Source organism: Thamnophis sirtalis, unplaced genomic scaffold (genome assembly GCF_051295495.1).
Source record: "Thamnophis sirtalis isolate CommonGarterSnake01/CBP01778 unplaced genomic scaffold, rThaSir2_p1.2 scaffold_6, whole genome shotgun sequence".
NCBI classification, from domain to species: Eukaryota; Metazoa; Chordata; class Lepidosauria; order Squamata; family Natricidae; genus Thamnophis; species Thamnophis sirtalis.
Genome location: NW_028261386.1, coordinates 117,258,661 through 117,280,666, shown reverse-complemented (window position 1 = coordinate 117,280,666; position 22,006 = coordinate 117,258,661). Strand labels below are relative to the sequence as shown.

At 41.5% G+C, this 22,006-nt stretch overlaps 1 protein-coding gene across 9 annotated transcripts in view; it reads right to left on the bottom strand.

Moving 5' to 3' along the window:
* SYNCRIP (synaptotagmin binding cytoplasmic RNA interacting protein) overlaps positions 1-21,941 on the bottom strand; it is a 26,817-nt gene extending 4,876 nt beyond the window's left edge. For 2 of the 9 annotated variants that reach the window (XM_087718791.1, XM_014071614.2), the window contains exons 1-10: positions 21,754-21,941; positions 20,075-20,234; positions 19,309-19,427; positions 19,071-19,178; positions 17,353-17,466; positions 17,089-17,265; positions 8,153-8,288; positions 7,192-7,397; positions 4,709-4,858; positions 3,342-3,463 (exon numbers count right to left, since the gene is read on the bottom strand). In XM_087718791.1, the coding sequence (XP_087574917.1) occupies positions 3,342-3,463; positions 4,709-4,858; positions 7,192-7,397; positions 8,153-8,288; positions 17,089-17,265; positions 17,353-17,466; positions 19,071-19,178; positions 19,309-19,427; positions 20,075-20,222 (1,280 nt within the window). In that variant the 5' untranslated portion in view covers positions 20,223-20,234; positions 21,754-21,941. Of the gene's footprint in view, positions 1-3,341; positions 3,464-4,708; positions 4,859-7,191; positions 7,398-8,152; positions 8,289-17,088; positions 17,266-17,352; positions 17,467-19,070; positions 19,179-19,308; positions 19,428-20,074; positions 20,235-21,068; positions 21,194-21,753 lie in introns of those variants that run through there. The other 7 variants (XM_087718792.1, XM_087718793.1, XM_014071616.2 and 4 more) reach the window with 6 other exon arrangements.
* Between the last annotated feature and the right edge of the window lie 65 nt (positions 21,942-22,006).

Below are 22,006 nucleotides of genomic sequence, written 5' to 3'. Positions count from 1 at the left end.
ATTGGTAATCTTCATTTAGTGACTGCCTTGTTTAGTGATCATTGGCAGTTATGACAGTGAGGAAAATGTAGCTTTCTTACCAATGCTTGTATATATAGCCTTCACGGGTCATAAATTCAAAGGAAACTGAAATAAGTTCAGAAGTAGTTGCACTTTCATTTGGTGACTGTTTTGATTAACAACCAAGTTTTAGATTCCAATTGTAGACACTAAACAAGGTCTAAACTAAAGCACAATCGGCTATACTATTATATCCCAAAATATTTATTACAACATTGATTGATTCAAAAGGCTATTAATGCCAATTACTTTTCATGAACTTTACCAATTCAACTATTTTCCCATTTTAAAAAATGCAGATTAATATTAACAAAATCATATACCTTTTTATTTTACTAACATGAATATCAAGAATAGGCACTTTCCTAATCTTTGTTAATAACCAATACTCCAGGACTGCCAAGTATTAGAACAGGAGGTCCCCAATGGCCGAGCCACAACCTTGTTTGAAACCCTGCCATGTGGGCAATGTGCAAATGTGTGTGTGAAACTTCACTTCTGTGAGCTGTTGACAAGGCACAAAGCACCATTCGCATAAATGGAGTTTCACACATGAGCATAAAAAGCACCCTCCCCTCGAAAGAATGGGGCACACGAGCGAAGTGCCCATTGAGTGCGCATGTGTGCCTGCCACTCACATACCCCCTCCTCACACCTGGCCAGGTTGCCAAAATAGATCATCAAACAAGCTAAAATACACGTAGTCCTTAATTTACAATAGCCTTTTTCCAAGAGTCTCTTCCCGTCCAATTTGATCTAGCAGGTTGGGCATGCTACAGATCTCATCTGCCACAAAGAGTGTCAAGGTGGCAGAGACTATAAGACAGGGCTTTTTTGCAGTTGCCCCTACTCTGTGGTTGGAATATCCTCCCCTCAGAGATTACAATAGCCCTAACCCTGTTGGCCTTTCATAAATGTTTAAAACTTGTGTTCCCAAACCTGGGACACTGAAAGTAAAGCTTGGCTGCATGACTGTCTTGTTGCTGTTTATATTTGTTTTGGATGTAAATTGTAGAGGCAGTGATTGACATTGGCACTTATAGAAATTGAATAAATAAGTGAATTGCAACCAGAATTTCCATCACTAAGTGAAGTATTCAGTGAGTTGCAACCTATTTATTATTTTCTGCCATGGTTTTTAAGCAAATCAATGTAGTTGTTAAGTGAATCACACAATAGTTAAGCAAATCTGGCTTCCCCACTGATTTTGCTTGTAGGAAGCAGTCTGGGAAGATCTCAAATCACACTCATGTGACTCAAGACCTTGCAATAATCATAAATTCATGTAGCTATCAAGCATCGAAATTGCAATCATATCATTGTGAGGATGCTAAAACAGTCCTAAGTGTGAACATTTGTTATCACTTTTTCAGTGCTGCTGTAACTTTGAATAGTTGAATGTTATAAGTCAACAACTACCTGTAGATTTTTTCTCTCCCTTTCCATATCAAGGGTAACAAAATACTATTTATAGTTTGTCCTTCAAATTAAGATAAAAATATCCCAAACGAAATTAGAAAAAAATTAGAAATGCTATAGAAAGGGAAAAATAATTTTCTACAAGGGACATTCAAAGTATTGTCATAAATCAGTCAAATTTTGCAAGAAATTGAAAAAAACATGGAACACTTCCATTATTTAAAGACCATTACAATATAGTTTTGAACAGCTACAAGGCAAATGCATAGCCTTCTCAATGCAAGAGAAGGCTAGTCTAAGTACCAACTCTACCCCTCAAATGAGGAACGGTTATGGATAATGCAGAAAGATTCTAAAGACATGGACAGTGGCCCCACAGGTTGGTGATTCCTCATCTCTGATCTATATGCATAAAACATCAAGATGAGCAAGGGAGTAAAAGAACTGTCCAGGAAATAAGAATGCAAGAAACCTTATCAAGCAATGCTTTAGAAATCCTTTTCCATAATGTAGGTTAAGGCAGCTATATAAAAAGGACAGAGTGTTCTTATGTACAGCATGGATATCCAGAAATGTCCTTTTTCATTAAGTCTATCTGCCTTTAGAAATCTAAAATGCTTTGAACAGTGTGATTTTAATAACATGTGGGTTTTTAATACCCTGTTTAGATTTTGTGTGTGTTGGGATTAGTTAGCAACTTTCTATTTTTTGTGTGTGTTTAAGGTTGAAACAGAGCTTAGGATGACATATATGTGAAAAAGGCACTATATACCATACAATTAAAACAAGAGATAAGAAAGGTCAAGCTATAAAAATAGTTTCATACAACTTATGCAGGCAGGCCAAGTGTGTATTTTAACTATTAAAAATACAAATCTGATTCATACATTTTAAATAAATTCATGTTAAGATTATTTGAACACTTCCAAATCTGAGTTCAATGGGAGATATAACCCATGAAGTCATAATAGATTCCATTTTACAAGCCCTATATAAATTGTGGCTTGCTATTATCCTCAAACCCTTATGGTTCTAGCATATCTTACAGCTAATTTGCATTCTCTCCTCCCTAATTTTTTACAGCAATTATTTATGTCACTTCTGCTGCAGTCATTAAACAAATCACTTAAGTCACATTACATGCCTTTTGACTTTCTGCCGGCATCCCCATTGACTTTTTTTGTCAGAAACTGGCTGAATCACATAGTAGTTAAGCAAATCTGGCTCACCTACTGACAACCTGGTAACAAATTATGATTATGTGGGATGCTGTAACTTCCATAAATAATGAAAACTGCCCAGAAGTGTTTGCTATGAGATGTGTGATGTCACAAAAGCTGATCTTTCTATCCAGAAAGGCATTGATCAGAGTAAACATTCCTCTACTCTTTTGGTTTTATTCAACTAGCCAAGAGGAATGTTCTTCAATATTTTGGTTAAGTTTAACTCAAGAATAATATTGCTTTCTATGATTTAGAAAGTTTTTCTCATGACCAACATGTCAATTACTGCTCACCCATTCCTATATTATTTCTTTTGGGAAGGGGAAATAATTTTCATTGAATCACATCTAAATGTGATAATCCTCGTACAGAATGGGATTCTAGCTTATCAATATGTATTAATCTGTTAACAGTTATTCTCTCTCTACTATCAATAGATCAAAAGACCAGAACTTATATCCTAGGAAAAACATGGATTAAAAAGGTGATATACTGACAACTATCATCATAGAATTCAAGTATGCATATATTTTCTGTCCCATTACAATATAACCATTAACAGGTACATTAGTCTTTAACACAATAATTCTACGTATGAGGTAGTGCTAAATGCATTAAAATCATGCTTTCCATCCTTACATTTGATTTTTGGCAGCTTGTCTCTGTGCTTTCCGTTCTTTCCTTTTCTGATCTGGTGGCTTTGCAAACACAATTTCTATATTTTCTCCTTCTAAATCTTTGCCATTCATTCCTTCCATAGCCTATGAAGAATATAGTTTGTAATCATTCTTACCAAAGTAATATTACAAATATAGCAGACAAACTATAAATACAGTAGGAAAAATACCAATGTAGAACAAACAAGATCATTGCCTCTCTCACTAAAGTCCATGTTAGTCTATTTCTTTATTTTTCAATGCGTAAGATTTAGAAATATTCTCTGCAACCATGAAAACCAAGAATGAACATTAGGAGCAGAACTTCATACATTTTGGAATGAGTATTAACAAAGATCATAGTACCCGCTTCATACTTTAACTCATTTTTTTTATAGAATTTGACACTAGCGGAAAATCTGAAGCAAACTGATTTACTTAGTATAATTTACTTGAGTTTACTTATTTATTGTCCTGGCAACAGTTGGTCTCGTTAGCTCATTCTCAACAATTATTCAGATTATTCATGAGGACAATGAAAACTAATGGCTTTAAATTGGCACACTATTGAGAGGATAATTACCGTATTTTTTGGAGTGTAAGACGCACCGGAGTATAAGACACACCAAGGTTTTGAAGAGGCAAAGTTTTTAAAAAACGTTTTTGCACTCTGCCGACCTCTCACAGCCTGTTTTTTTGCGAAAACTGGCCTGTTTCCCACCCCCCAAAGGGCATGAATAGCTTTTAGGAGGCTTGTAGAGTGCTGGGGGGGGGGGGGGGACTAGCAAGCAATGGCCTGTTTTTCATGAAAACGCGCCCGTTTTCTGTCAAAAAAGGCTATACACGGCCATTTTGGTGAAGGGGCGGGTTTTCGGGAGGCAAAAAATGCTGAATTCAGTATAAGATGCGCCCAGATTTTCATCCTCTTTTTTGAGAGAAAAAGGTGTCTTATACTCTGAAAACTATGGTAAACCTTCCCTTATTTCTTAGTAAGAGAGAACCCAAAACCTGACAACATAAAATTGTAGCATAAATTTTAAGTTTATGACAGATTTCTGAAGCAATTGCCACTAAGAGTCTGTTCATGATTGCAGCAGAGTATCAATGTTATAAATACCTGAGAGCTAATTTTATGTAGTAGCTAAGATGTTAAGACTAACTACCAGGAGACCACAAACGCGAGTTCTGCCTTACACATGAAAGGTAGGTGGGGAACTATGGGATAGTCATGCCTTCTCAGGCCAAACCCACTGACATAGTTATAGTGGGAAAATCAGGAATTGTATGCCACTTTGAATTAAATCTAAATCTAAATCTACTAAATAAATGAAACTGGGAATAAAAACATACCTTTACAGCACCATCACGTTCATCAAAATGAATAAAAGCATAATCTTTTAGCTTTTTCACCCTTTCCAGTTTTCCAAATTGACTAAAAGCCTTTTCTAGTATTTCTTCTGTGACTGAATTTGCAAGATTCCGTACAAATAACACTTTTACCTAAAACAAAGCATTGTGTTAGCTTAGTATGACCGGTATATTATTGCAAATAAAACAAGCATACGTATTATATATACTTATTTAGTTATTTTTAAAAAGTAATTGTCAGTAAGTCATAACTGGACACAAACCAAAAAGCCTCTTAATTTACAAATAATTTTCTTAGCTGGACTACTGCAATGTACTCTGAAGGCTATCCTTGAAGAGCATTCAGAAGCTTCAATTGGCCGTAGTTTTGGGCACACTGCAATATTCCTATATAACACCATTGCTGCGTCGGCTGTAATGGCTTCAGCGCATACAATTCAAGCTACTTGCTATCACTTTTAAAGCCCTAGATGGCATGGATGAAATGACTTGCAGGATTTCTGATGGTCACTAATAGTACACATAGTTTTCTGTTCAAAGTTATGATAATGCTGAACAAATGGTACTCATACCTAGTTCTCTGTAGCAGCACCTCCCCTCCCAAGTGATATTAGTTTTCAATAATGTTTTTTACTTAGGACTTTGACAAGGGAAACATTTTTTCTCCCTTTCCTGTTTTTTTGGGGGGAGGGCATAGTGGCTCAGCAGTTAAGACATTGGGCTTGTCGGCTGGAAAGCCAGCAGCAAAGGTTTGAGACCTAGGCACCATGCTACAGAGTGAGTGCCTGTCACCTAGCAGTTTGAAACCATGCAAATAGATAAATGGGCACTACTTTGGTGGAAAGGTAACAGTGCTTTGTGATGTCATGCTGGCCACTTGGTGTGGAAATGTCTTCAAACAGCACTGGGTCCATGGCCTTGAAACGGAGATGAAAACTGCCCCCTATTGTTATAGTCGGCAATGACTCGTGGATTTAAATTGGTTTTATTGTAATTTCTTCATTCAGTTTATGACCTACTCAGCAAAAGGAGTTGGGCAGCACGCAAATGTAATAAATTTTTATATTATCAATTTATTTATAGAGCTAAGGTTTAACTGCTACAACAGAGATGTGAAGATATTATTTGCTTTAGTAGAAAGTCCCAAATTGATCAGATACTTGCTCCTGTAATTCTGAAATAAAAGTGGAACTTAACATTAGTAATTAACAAAAGCCCCACCAGTTACATGTGTAGAATTTAGTGCAACATCATGTAGATAAATGATATTAAGGCTAAACAAAATAATAAGTTTCTCACTGAGACCAGAAGTTTAAGTCACACTCTGAATCTGTGCCAGTTATGACTATTCAGCTGATCAGTCTAGTTTGATGCATGCCCAAGCAAACAAACAGGACATTCGCTCAATAATAACTAATCTCCACTCAGGATTGAAGTAAATGTCAAGGTACAATGTCTAAGTAATGAACTCTTAATACACAAAATTTCTTTTTTATCCCAAATCTATCAACAGTTAGTTTCAACAATTTGGTTATAAACATTGACTCTATAAGGAGCAAGGAGGAGTATTTGCTCCTTCTAAAAGTCATCCCAGAGTCAGAAGACTTTTAAAGACAATCCTGGAGGTGGTACAGAAGCTTTAGAAGGAAATAACACATCCAGGAGGATAACAAATATTTCCACTGAGTCAAACACTATTAATGAAGAGGAGCCTTTCTATAAATAAAAGGTGAACCCAGGATTCAACTATATTATAATTAACTATGTTTCCTGGAAAAACTCATCATTGCTAATGCTGAGTTGGAGCCTTTGAGGAATCCCTGTAGTTTGTGTTCACTGAAAAGCGTGCTGTAACCTTTGCTCAGAAAAATCAAGGGAGGCAATCAAAGAAAACAGTACACATTGGGAATGTAAGATTTAAAAAAAACCAGAAATTTAAGAAAACAAAATGACAATACTGAATCCTATGCTATAAGAGACTTCACTGCCATAGCAAAAACAGGAATGACGGAAGGTTGACAAGGGATCCCATATTAAAAAATGTGCTCACACCTTTTGGCAGAGTCACACTCTAACCCCTATAGGAAAAATTAAAAAACCTAGAAAACACTTTTATCAATGAATCAAGGTGCTATGAGATTGAATAACAAAAGGGCCTAGGGAATATTTCATATTCCAGGAATGAAAATGTTTTTATGACATGTTGTTAAATATCAAAACTAAAATATGAAACAGCATCACAGGAGTAACCAATAGCTACTGGAAACGTCTATGAAAACAGATCATATAATTTGTATGAATTATTTTGTATAAAACATCCCAATTCAGAGCAAGGGCAGTAAATGTTAAATACACTATTTTACAGAACAGACTCTATGTTCTTATGATGTACATCAACAGTCACAATGTTTGCAAAAGAGCAGAAACAAATGCATGCTATTTTCACTGCTTTCGTAAACGTTTACCTTTGCCATCACTTCAGGATCTGGATCTTCTATGGGGTCAGCCCATTCAACTGTAACAACATTACCCCAAACTTTCACTTTTCCACTCATTAACCTACGCCTGGCTTGAGCTGCTGTTTTGTGATCTTCATATTCAAGGAAACAAAAGCCTCTGTTCTTTTTTTTGTCATCAGGTTGGTGATATAATATTACATCTGTGAGACCCTCTGAAATTGAAGCCAGTCATATAGATTTAACTGAACCATTAGTATAACATTTACTAAAAATAAAAAATGAAATAAAGAAATAAAATAAAGAAATTTAAATACCAATATAAACTGTTGTTTAACAAATCGAAACAATTCCAATTTCAAAGGACAAAAGATTAGAGTTGATGCACAAAGCACTTACATGGGTTTGGACATGGAGCCCAGTGAAACAGTTCAATCAATAAATATGGTATTTATGTCACACTATGCCAAGGTGGACCACCGAAAATAAGTTACTGTGATGTTATGAAAATTTCATTTTCTATCAGGTATATCCAAACCACACCCCATAGGCTGCATGCAGTTCCATAAGATTTTCAATATTATGTGATTTATATACATTAACTATGCTACACATTTTATATGCAGATCAAGACATTTCCTCTTTACTCAATGGCTTACCCAGGCAAGCCAAAAGGTTGGACACCCATGTTCTAAATGCTTTACAGCTTATATGACAAGAACAAAATGTCCCCTCTAAAATGGTGGCTGTTCCAAAACTCCATTGCCAGAGCATGCAATGCAAATGCTGAAATAAATTTGGAATGGTCTTTCAAACTTCTTAAACAATTCCCATATCTTTCTCTCAACTTTATCCCTTATGATCTCAGTTTATAAATGTCATCATCATCCAACATCAGCCGAAAGATGGTGATAAAGTTCATCACAGATCACTTTAATAACAATTACATTATTAGCACCTAGCAACATACCTGTTACTTTGCTAAATTCTTCTACAATTTGCTCCTTGGTTTTACTCTTAGGGATAGAGCCAACAAAGAGCCTATTATTGGCCACAGAGATACATACTCCAATGTGTTTCCCAGAACGAATTTCATGATTGTTATACTAAAAGAAAGAAAGTTATATAACAAATTACTCTTACAGGCTTACTCTTGCATCCAATTATACTTGATGAGTTTGGCTCATATGCTTAAGTGTCTTGAATGTTGTCCAACTCTTTCTCTTACATGAAAATTTGTTCTCAATTGTAAAGGCCATCAGAGGACCCTTTACTACATTTAAGAATGAAGGTACTAAGAACACTAACGACAAAGAATTTTAAGGAACTGTAAAGACTAATAACTCTAGCACAGAATAAATTCCAGGCTACAAACTGTATGTGCAATCTAATACTAATTCAGGTCAAACAAAAAGTTTCCAAAATTCATTTCTAACAAGCAAGATACATGGAAAAAATGTAGGGCAAACTTGACCTTAGAACATGGACAATCTGATACAATCTAATAGCTGCCAAACATCTGCTGGAACAAGTTGGATCTGAACAGTTAACCTGCCCCTCCTGACTTCCAATAAGTTTGACACTTAGCAATAACAGAACCAAACATTAGCTTATCAGTGGTGGGTTGTGAATTTTTTTACTGGTTCAGGCGCAGATGTGCAATGCCCGGGCGGGTGGGAGAAGCCTCCTGCTATGGCTACTACCAGTTCCCCCGATCCAGGCCAAACCGGGAGCAACCCATCTCTGTAGGTTATATTGCAGCAGGGTTCCTACCTATTTAAGCTACATTATATCTAAAATAAAATAGAGGTATTCTTCTGAGTTAATTAACAAGAATGAATGAAAAAAAGCCAGTATGGTATAGTTAAGTTCTTGCCTAGAAACCAAAAACTGAGTTCTAGGCCTCACTCAGCCATAAAAGCCAGATGGGCAACTTTGGGCCAATCTCTCTCAGCCAATCTATATGACAGGGCTCCTGTTGTGAAGAAAAATAAAAAGTAGGACTATTAGGTATGTTCTCTGCCTTAGATGCATGGATGGATGGATGCTTTAGAGGCAAGGGCTGGTTGCTGGTTACTGCTTAGATGGAAACAACTAGAAAAATCCCACGATAGGAAAACACCCCAGAAGACAACAGTAACAAATCACTTCCATACTGATGTAAAGAAAACTGCATGGTCCCTGTCAAGGAAGGAACTAGAGCAAATGCCCCGAGCTCAGCCTGCCAAACAGTAGCATTAGGGTTTAAAATGTGGACTCCAACCCAGCATCCTAACCATGTGAACCACTGCATACACCACATACCACTCCAATAACTTTTACTGGATACTTTGTTTTTTTTTTTATAGGATTATTATTGAATGTTTTTAAACAAAGTAAAAATTATAAAAGAAAATAAAAATAAAAAAGCAGTAGAGGAAAAATAGAAGATATAAAATGGCCCCCAATTTTCCTGACAGTAATTTAGATACATTTATAATTTGCCCCTTCTCTCCAAAGTTACATCCTAATTTCCTTCTTTTCATAAGCTACCATTTTTAATTGCAATCTCATGATCTATAAAGGGTTTCAAATAAATGTGTTGATCTTTCTCTGATCAAAATACTTATTTTCTGTTGTTGGAACTAACAAATCCCCTGAATAAAGCAGAAGTATCTTTTTCAAAAAGTCAAATTCCATGCTTCCAATATAACACCAAATAATGTGCCAACCACTCAAATCTGTAGCGCCCAAGTTTCTATAGAATTCTATCACTTCCCAGAAAATTCCGCCAAAGTCAATGTTTTTTTTTTACCATAGAGAATAAATCATATTTCACACCTAACCATAGTCAAACGCTAATAGGATTTTAGGCAAGTTTGCATAAGACATAGAAAAAGGGTGTTGGTACTTACCTGATACGCCTCTTCTAATAAGATGGAGATAGCATTCATGAATAGGTTAACACGGTCTGTGCTCTGATTGGACTGAGTCTGATTATTAATTAATTACCTGCCTCTATAACCCGCCTTGTGAGTGTCCCTATCTGGATTTCCGGAGAAGTAAATAATCACAGACTCAACGTGTTATCTAACCATAATTTACTGGTACTCAAATTCAATACACTAACGAGAAAAATTCAAATTCTTCCAACCTACGATCAGAATAATATTTTGACCACAATACCGAAAGGAACAGTCCTCCTACATGGATGGGCCAGATGCTATCTCCACCTTACTAGAAGAGGCGTATCAGGTAAGTACCAATGCCCTTTCTCATAAGGATGGAGATAGCATCCATGAATGGGACATATCCATCACAGCCCATTCAAGGGTGGGCTACAGCCTGTAAAACCCTGTGCCCGAATGCGGCATCTGCTGATGTGAACTTGTATAATTTATAATTTTTAATGAATGGCGAAGGGGACGCCCATGCCACGGTCCTACATATTTCGTCCAGACGCCTGAGCAGCCCTCACCATGGTGGTAGCCGCACTTCTAGTAGACACCTTCCGGCACGACTCCTCGTCCTATGGTAGCCACCGACACCTTTTGGCCCAATTATGGCTCTAGGAAGGAGACAAACTGTGCTTCTGATCCCTGTAGGCTAGCTGTGCGCTGAATGTAAATCTCGAGTGCCCAGTGCACATCCAATGTGTGCCACTGTTGTTCTAAGTGATGAAACAGGGAGGGGCAGAAATTGGGAAGGATGACTTCCTGGGCCCTATGAAACCAGGACCCCACCTTTGGCATAAAGAGCCGAGGTGGTGCAGTGGTTAAATGCAGCACTGCAGGCTACTTCAGCTGACTGCAGATCTGCAGTTCAGCTGTTCAAATCTCACTGGCTCAGGGTTGACTCAGCCTTCCATCCTTCCGAGGTAGGTAAAATGAGGACCCGGATTGTTGTTGGGGGCAATATGCTGACTCTGTAAACCGCTTAGAGAGGGCTGAAAGCCCTATGAAGCGGTATATAAGTCTAACTGCTATAAACGAGGGGTCTAGCCTCAGCACCATCGGGTCAGGATACAACCTACATAAATCCTCTCTTACCGAAAAGACGTGTAATTCCGATATTCTCCTAGTGGATGTTATTGCTACCAGGAATGTGACCTTCCAGGTAAGTATTCGCATGGGAACCTCCCGTAGAGGTTCAAAGGGAGGCCCGGTTAAGTGCCTCCAATACCTTTGTGAGGTCTTAGGAAAAGTAACGATGTAGTCGGAGGTCGCAGACTGGAAGCCCCTTTCAGGAACCTCCATACCATAGGGTGATGTGAAAGAGGTTGTCCCTTCCTCCAGTACCATGCTAAGAGCCACCACCTGTCTCCTGACAACCCTTAGGGGACAACCCTTTTTCAAGACCATCCTGGAGAAACTCCAGGGCCTGAGAGATGGAAGATTCAACTGGAATGATGTGTTTGGAGTCACACCAAACGCAATGTCTTCCAGGTGGCATTGTAAATGCACACAGTCGACAGTCTCCTAGATGCCTGGATGGTACCTATGACTCTAGGAGAGAATTCACCCCTCTGGAGAGCTTGCCGCTCAATCGTTAGGCGGTCAGCTGAAGCCATTGCTGCTCCAGGTGTTCTAGTGACCCCTGGCGAAGCACGACTTTGTCCGCTGGAATCCTCCAAGGTCTCTCCGCTGATAGTGTCTGAAGGTCGGCGAACCATAGCTGCCGTGGCCAGTAGGGTGCCAGAAGTAGGAGCTCTGCTCCTATACTGATAAACTTGCGGATCACCCTGGGTAGTAGAGGCACAGAGGGAAAGGCATACAAAATACCCCTGGGCCAGGTGCAGCGGAGTGCATCCATGCCCTCCGCTTCAGGTGCTTGGAACCTCGAAAAGAATCTGGGGAGTTGGGTGTTGTGCTGGGAGGCAAACAGGTCTACCATCGGGTCCCCGAACCGGTGTGTAATCTCCTGAAAGAGAGAAGGGTGTAATTGCCATTCTGCCTGGTCAATTTGAGACCTGCTGAGCCAGTCAGCTCGCACATTTGCCTCCCCCGAGATGTGTTCTGCTCTGATGGAAAGCAGATGACATTCCGCCCAAGACCCAATGTGTTAGCGTCTAGCATTAGATCCCTAAATCTAGCGCCCCCTTGTCTATTAACATGGGTCTTGGATGTTGTGTTATCTGTGAGGATTAGCACATGCTGACTCTCAATGAAGTGTTGGAAACTCAATAGAGCCAATCTAATCCTGCAATTCTAACCAGTTTATGCTCATCTCTGCCTCCTCCTGGCACCATTAACCCTGTGCCATGTGAGGCCCCATGTTTGCACCCCAGCCATAAAAACTGGCGTCTGTGGTGATAGTGACCCTGTGGAGAACTCTGAACTGGCAACCCTTCTCTATGCCGATTCCCACCAATGGAGGGAAGTGACCAGATCCCTAGTGACACCTTGACGAGTAGTGACACCTTGACGAGTGATGTACTGGTCCTCTTCTTTTGAAAAGGGAGTAAGAAGCACTGTAATTCCCTCCTGTGAAGACAAGCCCAGGGAACAATATAGATGGCAGACACCATTTTTCCCAGTAGCTTGGATGTGGCAAGGGCCACCCTTCGGGACCCCCTCACTTTGGCCACGAGTGACCGCAGACTACGTATGTGATCCTCGGAAAGGAAGACCTGGCCGCCCATCGAATCTATCCAGGCCCCTAGGTGAAGGATTCTGGTGGTAGGTGTGAAATGGCTTTTGCCTTCATTAATGGAAAACCAATGAGCCCGAAACACATGTAATGCCATGGCGAGATCAGCTGAAGCTGCTTTCCAGGAGTTTGACTGAACCAATATGTCATCTAGGTAAAGTTGAACCCTGATGGGTATGGTGTGTAAGTATGCAGCCAGCTGCCAAAACATTAGTAAACACATGGGGCGCATAAGAAAGCCCAAAAGGCAAAGCTGTGTATTGATAGTAGTAAGAATCATAAAAACGTAGAAACTGACAGTGCTCCTGCAAAATGGGAACATGCAGGTAGGCTTCCGTGAGATCAATAGAAGTAAGCATATCCGCGTCTCAAACACCCTCCAGAATTGTACTTAGTGATTGTATCTTAAAACGTCTATAACGGACGTAACAGTTTAACCTTTTTAAATTCAAAATGGCCCTCCAGCTCCCAAGGCCTTGGGAATGACAAACAAGATTGAGTAAAACCCTTGCCCGACCTGCGTGGCTGGAACCTCAATGGCTTTAATATCTAAGAGATGTTGGATGGCCAGACCCATCAGGAGGTGCTTCTGGGGGTTACCAGAACCTGGACACAACTTGGGAGGGGTAGAGATGAATTCCACAGCCAGACCGAATCTGATAGTATCCCTGACCCAGGAATCTGATGTTTTGGCTTCCCACTGATCAGCAAAAAATTGTAATCTTCCGTCAATAGGAGGCCCATCCTGAGCCAGATTAGGGTTTGTAGTAGTTGCGGTTACCGCATCCCCAAAAGGGCTGTCGAGACTGATTGCCCCTCGTTGCCAGTACGGCTGCTTCCTTGACCACTGGCCGTAACCCGTTTGGGGGCAGAAGCCCGAGGGGGAATAATCTGGTACCTAAATGATCCCCCATACTCCTGGGCCTGGAAGGGCTGCCTCCTAGGGTAAGGGGCCGGGCAAGGAAAACCCTTCTTTGGGTATGAGGGAAGTACCTTACACTTGTCTTTGCCCTCGACAAGCAGCGGAGTAAACGCACCCCCAAAAAGGGCCCTCCTTTGTAAGGCTCCGAGGCCAGCTTCCATTTATGTTTCCCATCACTTTGCCACTGTCGTAGCCATAAGAGTCTGTGGGTAGCCACTACAGAGGTCATGGCCTTGGAGGAGAATCTGGTGGCACTCAGGGTAGCGTCCGATGTAAATTGCACCACAGCAATGTCCTGGTGGGTCCTAGAGTCCCCTGCGGGAATATGCTCTTGCAACTGTTGAAGTCAAAAAAGGCTAGATCTTGAGAAGAATGAGGCCACTGAAGCTGCTCACACCACCCATGTGGCTGCCTGATGACCCCGTTGCAGAACCTGGTCAGCCAGTTGATCCTCGGGCTTAAGAATGTCTTCCTGGGATCCTAGCATGGCTATGGCGGTGTGTAGGGCTGCGATAGGGGTATCAACCGTCGGCCATAGAAGAGTCTTATCTAGCTGTTCAGTGACATTGTAGAATTGCTTATCATTCGCAGAGGGACTGGGTCCGGATGTTGGGGACAACTACTGTCTCTGTACTGCGTACATGAATAGTTGAGGAGCCGGTATGACACTGGCTTCCAACTTGTGCTCCTTAAATGTGGCCGGCTGTGGTGGGGTCATGGAGACCTCTGTCGGAGTTTCCAAGGCAGAAGCAGCCTTGGCCTTGCTCAGTAGCAGCTTGAACGGGAATAGGTTGGTGCAGATAGGCTTATCTGGGGTTGCCCCTTCCTCCTCTGAGAGGTCAGTGTCCCTGATTTCCCTTTCCTCAGATGCTGGTGATGGGCTACGCTGTGGTTCCACTGGAGAGGTGGTCAACCCCTTCCTGTGAAATATGGGGGCAGTACGGGCCGTAGTGACCAGTGGAGGCTGGGCCTTCTGTTGGAGCCCGGCCGCAATCCCCTGCCAAAAAATCTTGAATACCCAATGAGGGTGGCACTGTGACCATTGGAGGCAAAGTCTCCTTTAAAAGTTGTTAAATGTCCATCTTTTTTTTTTTTAGCAATAGCAGTAGACTTATATACCGCTTCATAGGGCTTTCAGCCCTCTCTAAGCAGTTTACAGAGAGTCAGCATATTGCCCCCAACAATCTGGGTCCTCATTTTACCCACCTCGGAAGGATGGAAGGCTGAGTCAACCCTGAGCCGGTGAGATTTGAACCGCTGAACTGCTGATCTAGCAGTAGCCTGCAGTGCTGCATCTTGCCGAAGCCCAGCCGCTGTTCGGGTGAAGGTGGCCTCAGGGGCCCTACTCAGTGGTCGCGGGGCCACATCCCCTCAAAGGCCAGAGGTGTTGATGAGAAGCATTGGGCTGAAAGGCCCCTGGGTAATGTTCAGCTGTAATTGTGGCAGCTGGGTGGTCCGGGAGAATGTAGCCTCCCCTTTCTCAGGGTGCCTCGGCAGATGCCCTTGTACCTTTGTGTTTATTTTTGTCTCCAATTTTTGAGTCTTTCTTAGACATGAAACCTTTGTGTGAAGAGGCGGCGGCCTTATCCTTGGCCTTTCCCCCTGAGATGACCTGCGAAGGAGTCTCTACAGGCGGGCAAGATGCCTAACCTGCCAAAAGTAGTCCCTGGTAGGGTTCTGCCATGTTTCTGTGGGCTGCAGCAGGAGTCTCTGTAATGCTGCTGTCTGCCATTCTCTCGGCTGCTGGAATTGAGAGTCAAAATGGCGCCCGCCAATGCAGCTCCGCCCACTTCAAAATGGTGGCCGCGCCTCTATTAGCGTTTTTTAACTGCCTCAGGCTTCTCAATATCGCGGCCTTCAGTGAAAATGACCTTCTGCCGTCATCCAAGCCTCCTGTGCGGTTCTGGCGCTCATCGCAAAGCTCCGCGCTGAGAAGGGATTGGTCAAGCCGGCGCCTGTGCTAGGAACTGTACCAGGCGTACCAAGAGAGTCACTTCGCCAAACTGACAGGCGGTGCAATCGGCTTGTTCTCGGTCAACCTTGCAGTGCCTCAGTTATTGCATATACCCCCCCCCCCAAGGTAGGAAGATTGTCCTTACAGAAGCAGAGGCCCGGCCTGTGGGGCAATGCCCAGCGGCCAGTGACAGGTAAGCTCAGATTACCAATAGGCAAGGCAGTCTCCAGAACTCACAGTAGTTGAATTTCAGATGGTAAAAGGATTCAGCATGGATGAAGTAAGGAGTGGATAACACGACTGTCCGAGTGGACTGATGAATTCTTTAAGGTGGAAGTGGGATCAATTAAAATATCTGCTTGCGTGAACACCCAGTTCAGCTTTGTAATATTGGTAATTGTTGGAAGACTGGAGCAAGACACCAGCAATTTTGAAGTACAATTATAGTAATTCTATTTAAGATTATAAGTTTCCAGCTAATGGGAGCAGAAAGCCAGCAATTTTCAGCAGGATTGCAAGGAAAAAGGAGGAATAAATACATTTTTCTCTAGTATTTACTATATGTATGTTCTCCATTACCAGAAAGAACTCCGTAATCTTGCCTGGAAAGGCCAAACTTAACATTTATTTTGATCAACTGGCCAGAAAAAAGGTTAGGCATGTTGAAGAAGTATGGAGCTTTGTACCCAAAAGATCACCTTTCTGGGGACACTCACAAGGTGGGTTATATAGGCAGATAATTAATTAATTATCAGACTCAGTCCAATCAGAGCACGGACCTTGTTAACCCATTCATGGATGCTATCTCCATCCTTATTGAGAACAGCAGCACTATTTAAAGTTATGCAAGAAGGAAAGGTTACACTTAGTAGGACCTGTAACAAGTTTACCAATGTTTTCTCTATTCTGTTGGAAAATTGGGGTGTGCTTAAATTTACTAATGGTCAGTCATAGCACTAGAGAAAAATACCAGTCTGTTTTACCTAATACCCAAATAATTTTAACATATTCCTGTAGTTTCTATACCAGTTGTATAGAAATGTAACACATTTACTAAAATAAGCCCAACTGAATTTGTTTCAGGACTTGCAAGTATTAAGATGCATTTATTATTGAAAGCTAGAGTGGGATAAATATTCCCCTCTTTAAAAATAAACTATCATTCCTGGCCTTTAAATAGCTGTATGGCAAAAATACCATATGCTGAGCATTACAAATAAAATTGACAGAAGTCTTAAGTTTTAATATGTTCCGTAACAATACACAGATTTGTGAAAGCCATTAAGTTTAAAAAGCAATTCCATTCTATACATTACAACATAAGCAGAAGATTAGACATTTTACACAATTAGGAATCACAATAGTTGATTTTAAATTATCACAGAAAATATGAAAAACTTACCAATTTAACAGCTTCCTGAGCTGCCTCTTTGTTACAAAAAGTGACAAAAGCATATCCCCTGTTTAGACCTGTCAGGGGATCCATCATTAAGCGGAGATCCCAAATAGGTCCAGCTTTTTCAAATAATGGAACTAGTTCATCCTCAAATAAATCCCTTGGGATTTTACCCACAAATATCTGTAACAACAAATCAAACATTTTTTAAAGAACTGAGATTTAAACAGAGAAACGTAATAAATTCTCCAGATATGTTGCATCTCTTACCTCAGTGCCAACAGAAGGCTGTTGTCCTGAATAGACACACTCTGGTGGAGGACCACCATACTTCCTTTGTCCAGTTGTCACATCAAGTGTATAACCCGTTCTCTCTAAAAGAGCCTTCAAAGAGAGTTATAAACCAAGTACAATGAATACTAATAAAATATTCCATTAATACAGAGCTATTTATTCTGTAGTTTCTCCAACCTATGTTAAAAGTCTGCCTTAAACCTAATTTTCCTATTGGATCATGCAACTGATATGTCAAGTGAATCTATCTAGCAAATCTAATATGAACATGAACAAACCACTTGGGTAAGAACCAATGTAATGCCAAAGGTAAACATTTCTCATCTTTCTAATGTCAAATCTGTTACACAAATTTTCTCAATTGCTTGGAAAACATCTGAGAACTTGGATTGTGAAGCAATGATATAACATCTAAACAAATAATAATTATTGCAGATGTCATTTTCTGCAGAACTACACTACGAGACATCCATATGCATCATCTTACAGTACCCTTCTTCAATTAGAAAAATCTGGGAGATTTAATTTATGGATCAAAAGATGAAGGGTGCAGAATCCTTCTTTCAGAGAAATGAGGTTAAGACGTGAGTTTCTGGCACAACTGAAGTAATAGGTAGTGCAAGAGAAATTGCTGCAACTTGTTATGAAACACCATTTTCACTTTCCCTTGAAGGGATAGATAAGATAAATGATAGATAAATGCATGCATTTCTTCAGGGGTATCAAGCTGGTGGCCCATAGGCAGAATGTATCACACACAAACCACACCCACCCTAGCGCCGCGAAGGGAAAAAATGTCATGAAATGTCACGTGACGGCAACGTGATGCAGCACGTTTAACACCCGTGCCTTAGACACTATTCAAGATTTCATACCTGCAAGCACATACATTTCAATTTCACTCAACAGTTTAACTTAGTAATTCAGCAATTAGGAAGGAAAAAATGGAACCAAAATAAGAATAAAAACAAAAATTAAAAAGTCATAAGAATGGATGCTTGCTATGTGTAAATGTTATGTTCAAATTATTAAATCATTTCATTGAACATTACCCTGGATTTATTCATGACAATAAGAATATTTTTTGTAATTTTTCCTGGTAGAAACAGCTGAAACACTTGAGAGATATATTAAAGGGATTCAAGATCAGTGAGGTACATCCTGTTCTTTAACCACTGAAAACTTAGTAGTAGTGGACTACTTGTACTATCAGGTTATGTTAAAAGTAATTAGAACTGTTGGTTTTTACATCAAATCTCAGGTTACACTGCTGATGAAGTGCACTATAACTTCATGAAGTCTTTTATAAGTTATTCACATATATCCTCCAAAAGCAAGATATAAATCAATCCTTCAAATCATAGTGCCAACGTAAAGTGTAAAAACATCAGTATAGAATGCCGATTATACTGTCCTAGTGTCAATTAACTTATTTTAGGTTCCTGAAGTATATTATCAATGGCATCTCCCTTAACAGGTATGAAACAAAAACTAGATTTATATGGAAGATTACATAATATCCACAAGAGACAGCTACTAAAAAATATCTCAAGTATAAAAGCTGAGCTGATAATCAGCATTGCAGAAAATATTGTTTTGAATGACATTGATCTTCAGAGGGGGAAAATACTCTGTGGCTGTATTCATACTATTAAAGCACCATGGGTTTAAGAAAAAGTTTCTTACAAACATACCTTGATTTTTGCCTCATCTGGTCCTTTGCTGGAATCTGCCACTTTGGTCCCTTGTTTTTCTCGTTGTCTATATGTTTTCATGACGCCACATAAAAAGGCACTTTTGTTCTGAAAAAAAATGAGACAGATAGATTGAAAAAAATATGAATTAAATTTCATAATGGATCAGTCGAAGATCAAGCAGTTTCAGTATATATGCTGAAAGAAATTAAACAGAAATACTGCCATAGTACATTACCTGAACATGAGAGAGATCACTGTCTTTAAATTGTTGAAGCACTGCCAGTGCACCTTCTTCATTAAATTCCTTTAAAGCTTCAATAGCTCTTTCATCTAAATCACTGTGAGCAACTAGTCCTAGAAAAAGAAATATTTTATTCTAGGATATCTCACTTAACTATTATGGTATTCAGAAATGCATCTTCTCAAATTAATTACTAGTTGTTATTAATTGCGATGTTAGGAATTTTTCACATACTAAAATGCCAAAAACATTCTATTTTATTCCCTCTAGAACTTGAACACTTAAGAAATTCTAGAAAAACTTATTGCATCTGAGTATTTACACAATACTTTTTTGTTTCTAAAAGTAACTTTGATGAAAACTCTCAGCCATTCTACTGCACTTCAAAACTATGCTTCAGGACATAACTGAAAACACTGTAGCCACTACACCCAGGAATCCAAGCAGTGAATCAGAAAAAAGAGACATATGCAATTACTACTTCACTACACAGTCCTCCAGACACACAACCATGATCCAGTATGAACTATTCCTAAAGGTTTACATTCCAACTGCTTGCCCTTACCACCACCCCTTCATTCAATGCCAAAAGCTACTCTAAACTAATAGAAACATTGCATATTAATATTGATCACCCAAAAAATTAGGAAAACTGCAGTCCCCATACTTTTTTGTTTGGAAACCACAAAAAGTTGCTATTTTAGCCCAAAGCAAGGAAAGTCCAATAGAAAATAGTGAATTTGCAAGTTTTACATCTTACCTGCAACGTAAATTTCATCTAGTTTTTCAGCAACTTTCTGTGGTAAACCAGCATCAAGCAATGTCTGGAAATGCTCAGAATGGGCAACTGCAGCAGAAGTATCCATGGGCTCTTCAGTACCATTCCCATTAACATGTTCAGAAGCCATGTTTCCAGATATCTGTTCAAACGCAATAAGCATAATTAAGCTAGAGACCTTACAAGCCAAACAATTCGGGTGTCAATATATGCAGCTGCCTCCAAGGTGCTCGCAGTGTTTTAACCCGCTTTCCCTACCGTTTTTCGAAATCAGAAAGCTTAACAACCTTTTTAATTTTATTTTTTCCAAAAGCAAAGAACTAATAGCGCAAAGCAATATCCTGAAACCACTGCCAAACTCTCTGACTCACGTCTCTCTGAAGCACGCCCTAGAAAGCTCCAAAGCAGCTCTTCTAACTCGTAACAAGCAGCAAACGAAGGGGTGGGGGGAGAAGAAACGGGCAGACGCCACCGCCGTGTAAGCCATCCACAGACTAGCTCTTTTCGCCCTAGCCGCCCTGTGTACTTAACCTCTACGCTAGACCCGCCGTTCCTCGACTACATTCAAAGCGTGTCGCCTTCCCGCCTCTCTGACAGGGCCTAAGCCGCCAGGCCAAAAGGAACAAAGCGCTCTCTTAATCCGCGCCCAATCGAGGAGGCGGCGGTGGCTGCCGCCATAAGTCTGAGAGAAACACGTGCTCGGCGCGTTCAAATGTGTCTTACAACTTCCTCCAGCGACCGACTTCCCTCCCTCCCTCCTTCTCCCCCCCCGCCCGGAAAAGCAGCCTTTCCCCTCTCACCCCCCCCTTTTTTCTCCCCTCCGGGAGAAGAATTGCAACACCCTGAGCCCTATTTCGCCACGCGGGATTGTGGGTGGTTGTGGGAAGGGGAAAGCGAGAGGAAGGTAAAGAGGAGAAAATGAAGCGCTCGACATCTGTCCGGCTCTTCCCTCCTCCCATCCCGGAACAATGCATACAAATCACAGCTCCTCTGCCGCCGCCACCACCACCACCGCCCCGCCATGCGTTTCCCACCAACTCCTGTGCGAGGGGAGTTCGGTTTCCCTGGAGAGCTTCTCCGCCGGGCCCATCCGCTTTTTACGTAAATCCGAGGCAGGCGGGCGGTAGCTCTCCCTCCCCCCCACCCCTTTAACCCTACCGCCACATCGGCGGCCGCCGCCGCCGCCGGGAGTCCCTGCTCTGCTCCTTCCTTCCCCACCCCACCCCACCGGCGCCTCGTGGCCAATGAATGGCGCCCGGACAATGAGGCGCTTGGAGCCTATTCCGAGGACGGGCAGAGGCAGGCGAGCACGCGGATGAGGTGCCGCTTCCACGCCATGCTTTCGGCCTAGCGTAGCCCGCCGCCGGGAGTCAAGAATGCCTGGCATGCGGCGGCGGCAGCGGCACTCGCTGTTCTCGGACAGGCCGCTGGCTCAAACCGTCCTCTTTGTTTTAAGCCCCGCTTCATATATTTATTATTTTTTGGGGGGGCGAAGGGCCGGCTACCCCCGGGGGACCTTTTCCCTCGCGGGTGTTTCCAGCCCGCGCCCGCCTCCTCTTCCTCCTCCTCCCCGGGAGTTATTTTTTGGGGGGTCTCTGTCCTTTTTTTCATGCCCGACTCCCTCCCTCCCCTCCGCTTGACAATCCCCGGCGGCGGCTGACCTGTGTGGGCGAGCGGCGGGGGTGATGAATGGTGAGCGAAAGAGCTCCGGACGGGGTGGTGGGGGGGCCCAGTGAAGGAGCTGCCCCTTCTCCGCTCCCTCAGCGTGTCCGGAGAATGTGCAGGAGCCTGCGTAAAATGGCGGCCGCTCGAGCGCTCACGCCGCTGCTGGCACCAGCCAACCCCAGCCCCCTTCCACTCGGCTCAGGCAGGGAGGGGAGGGGAGAGGCGAAGAGGAGGAGGAGGAAGAGGCGG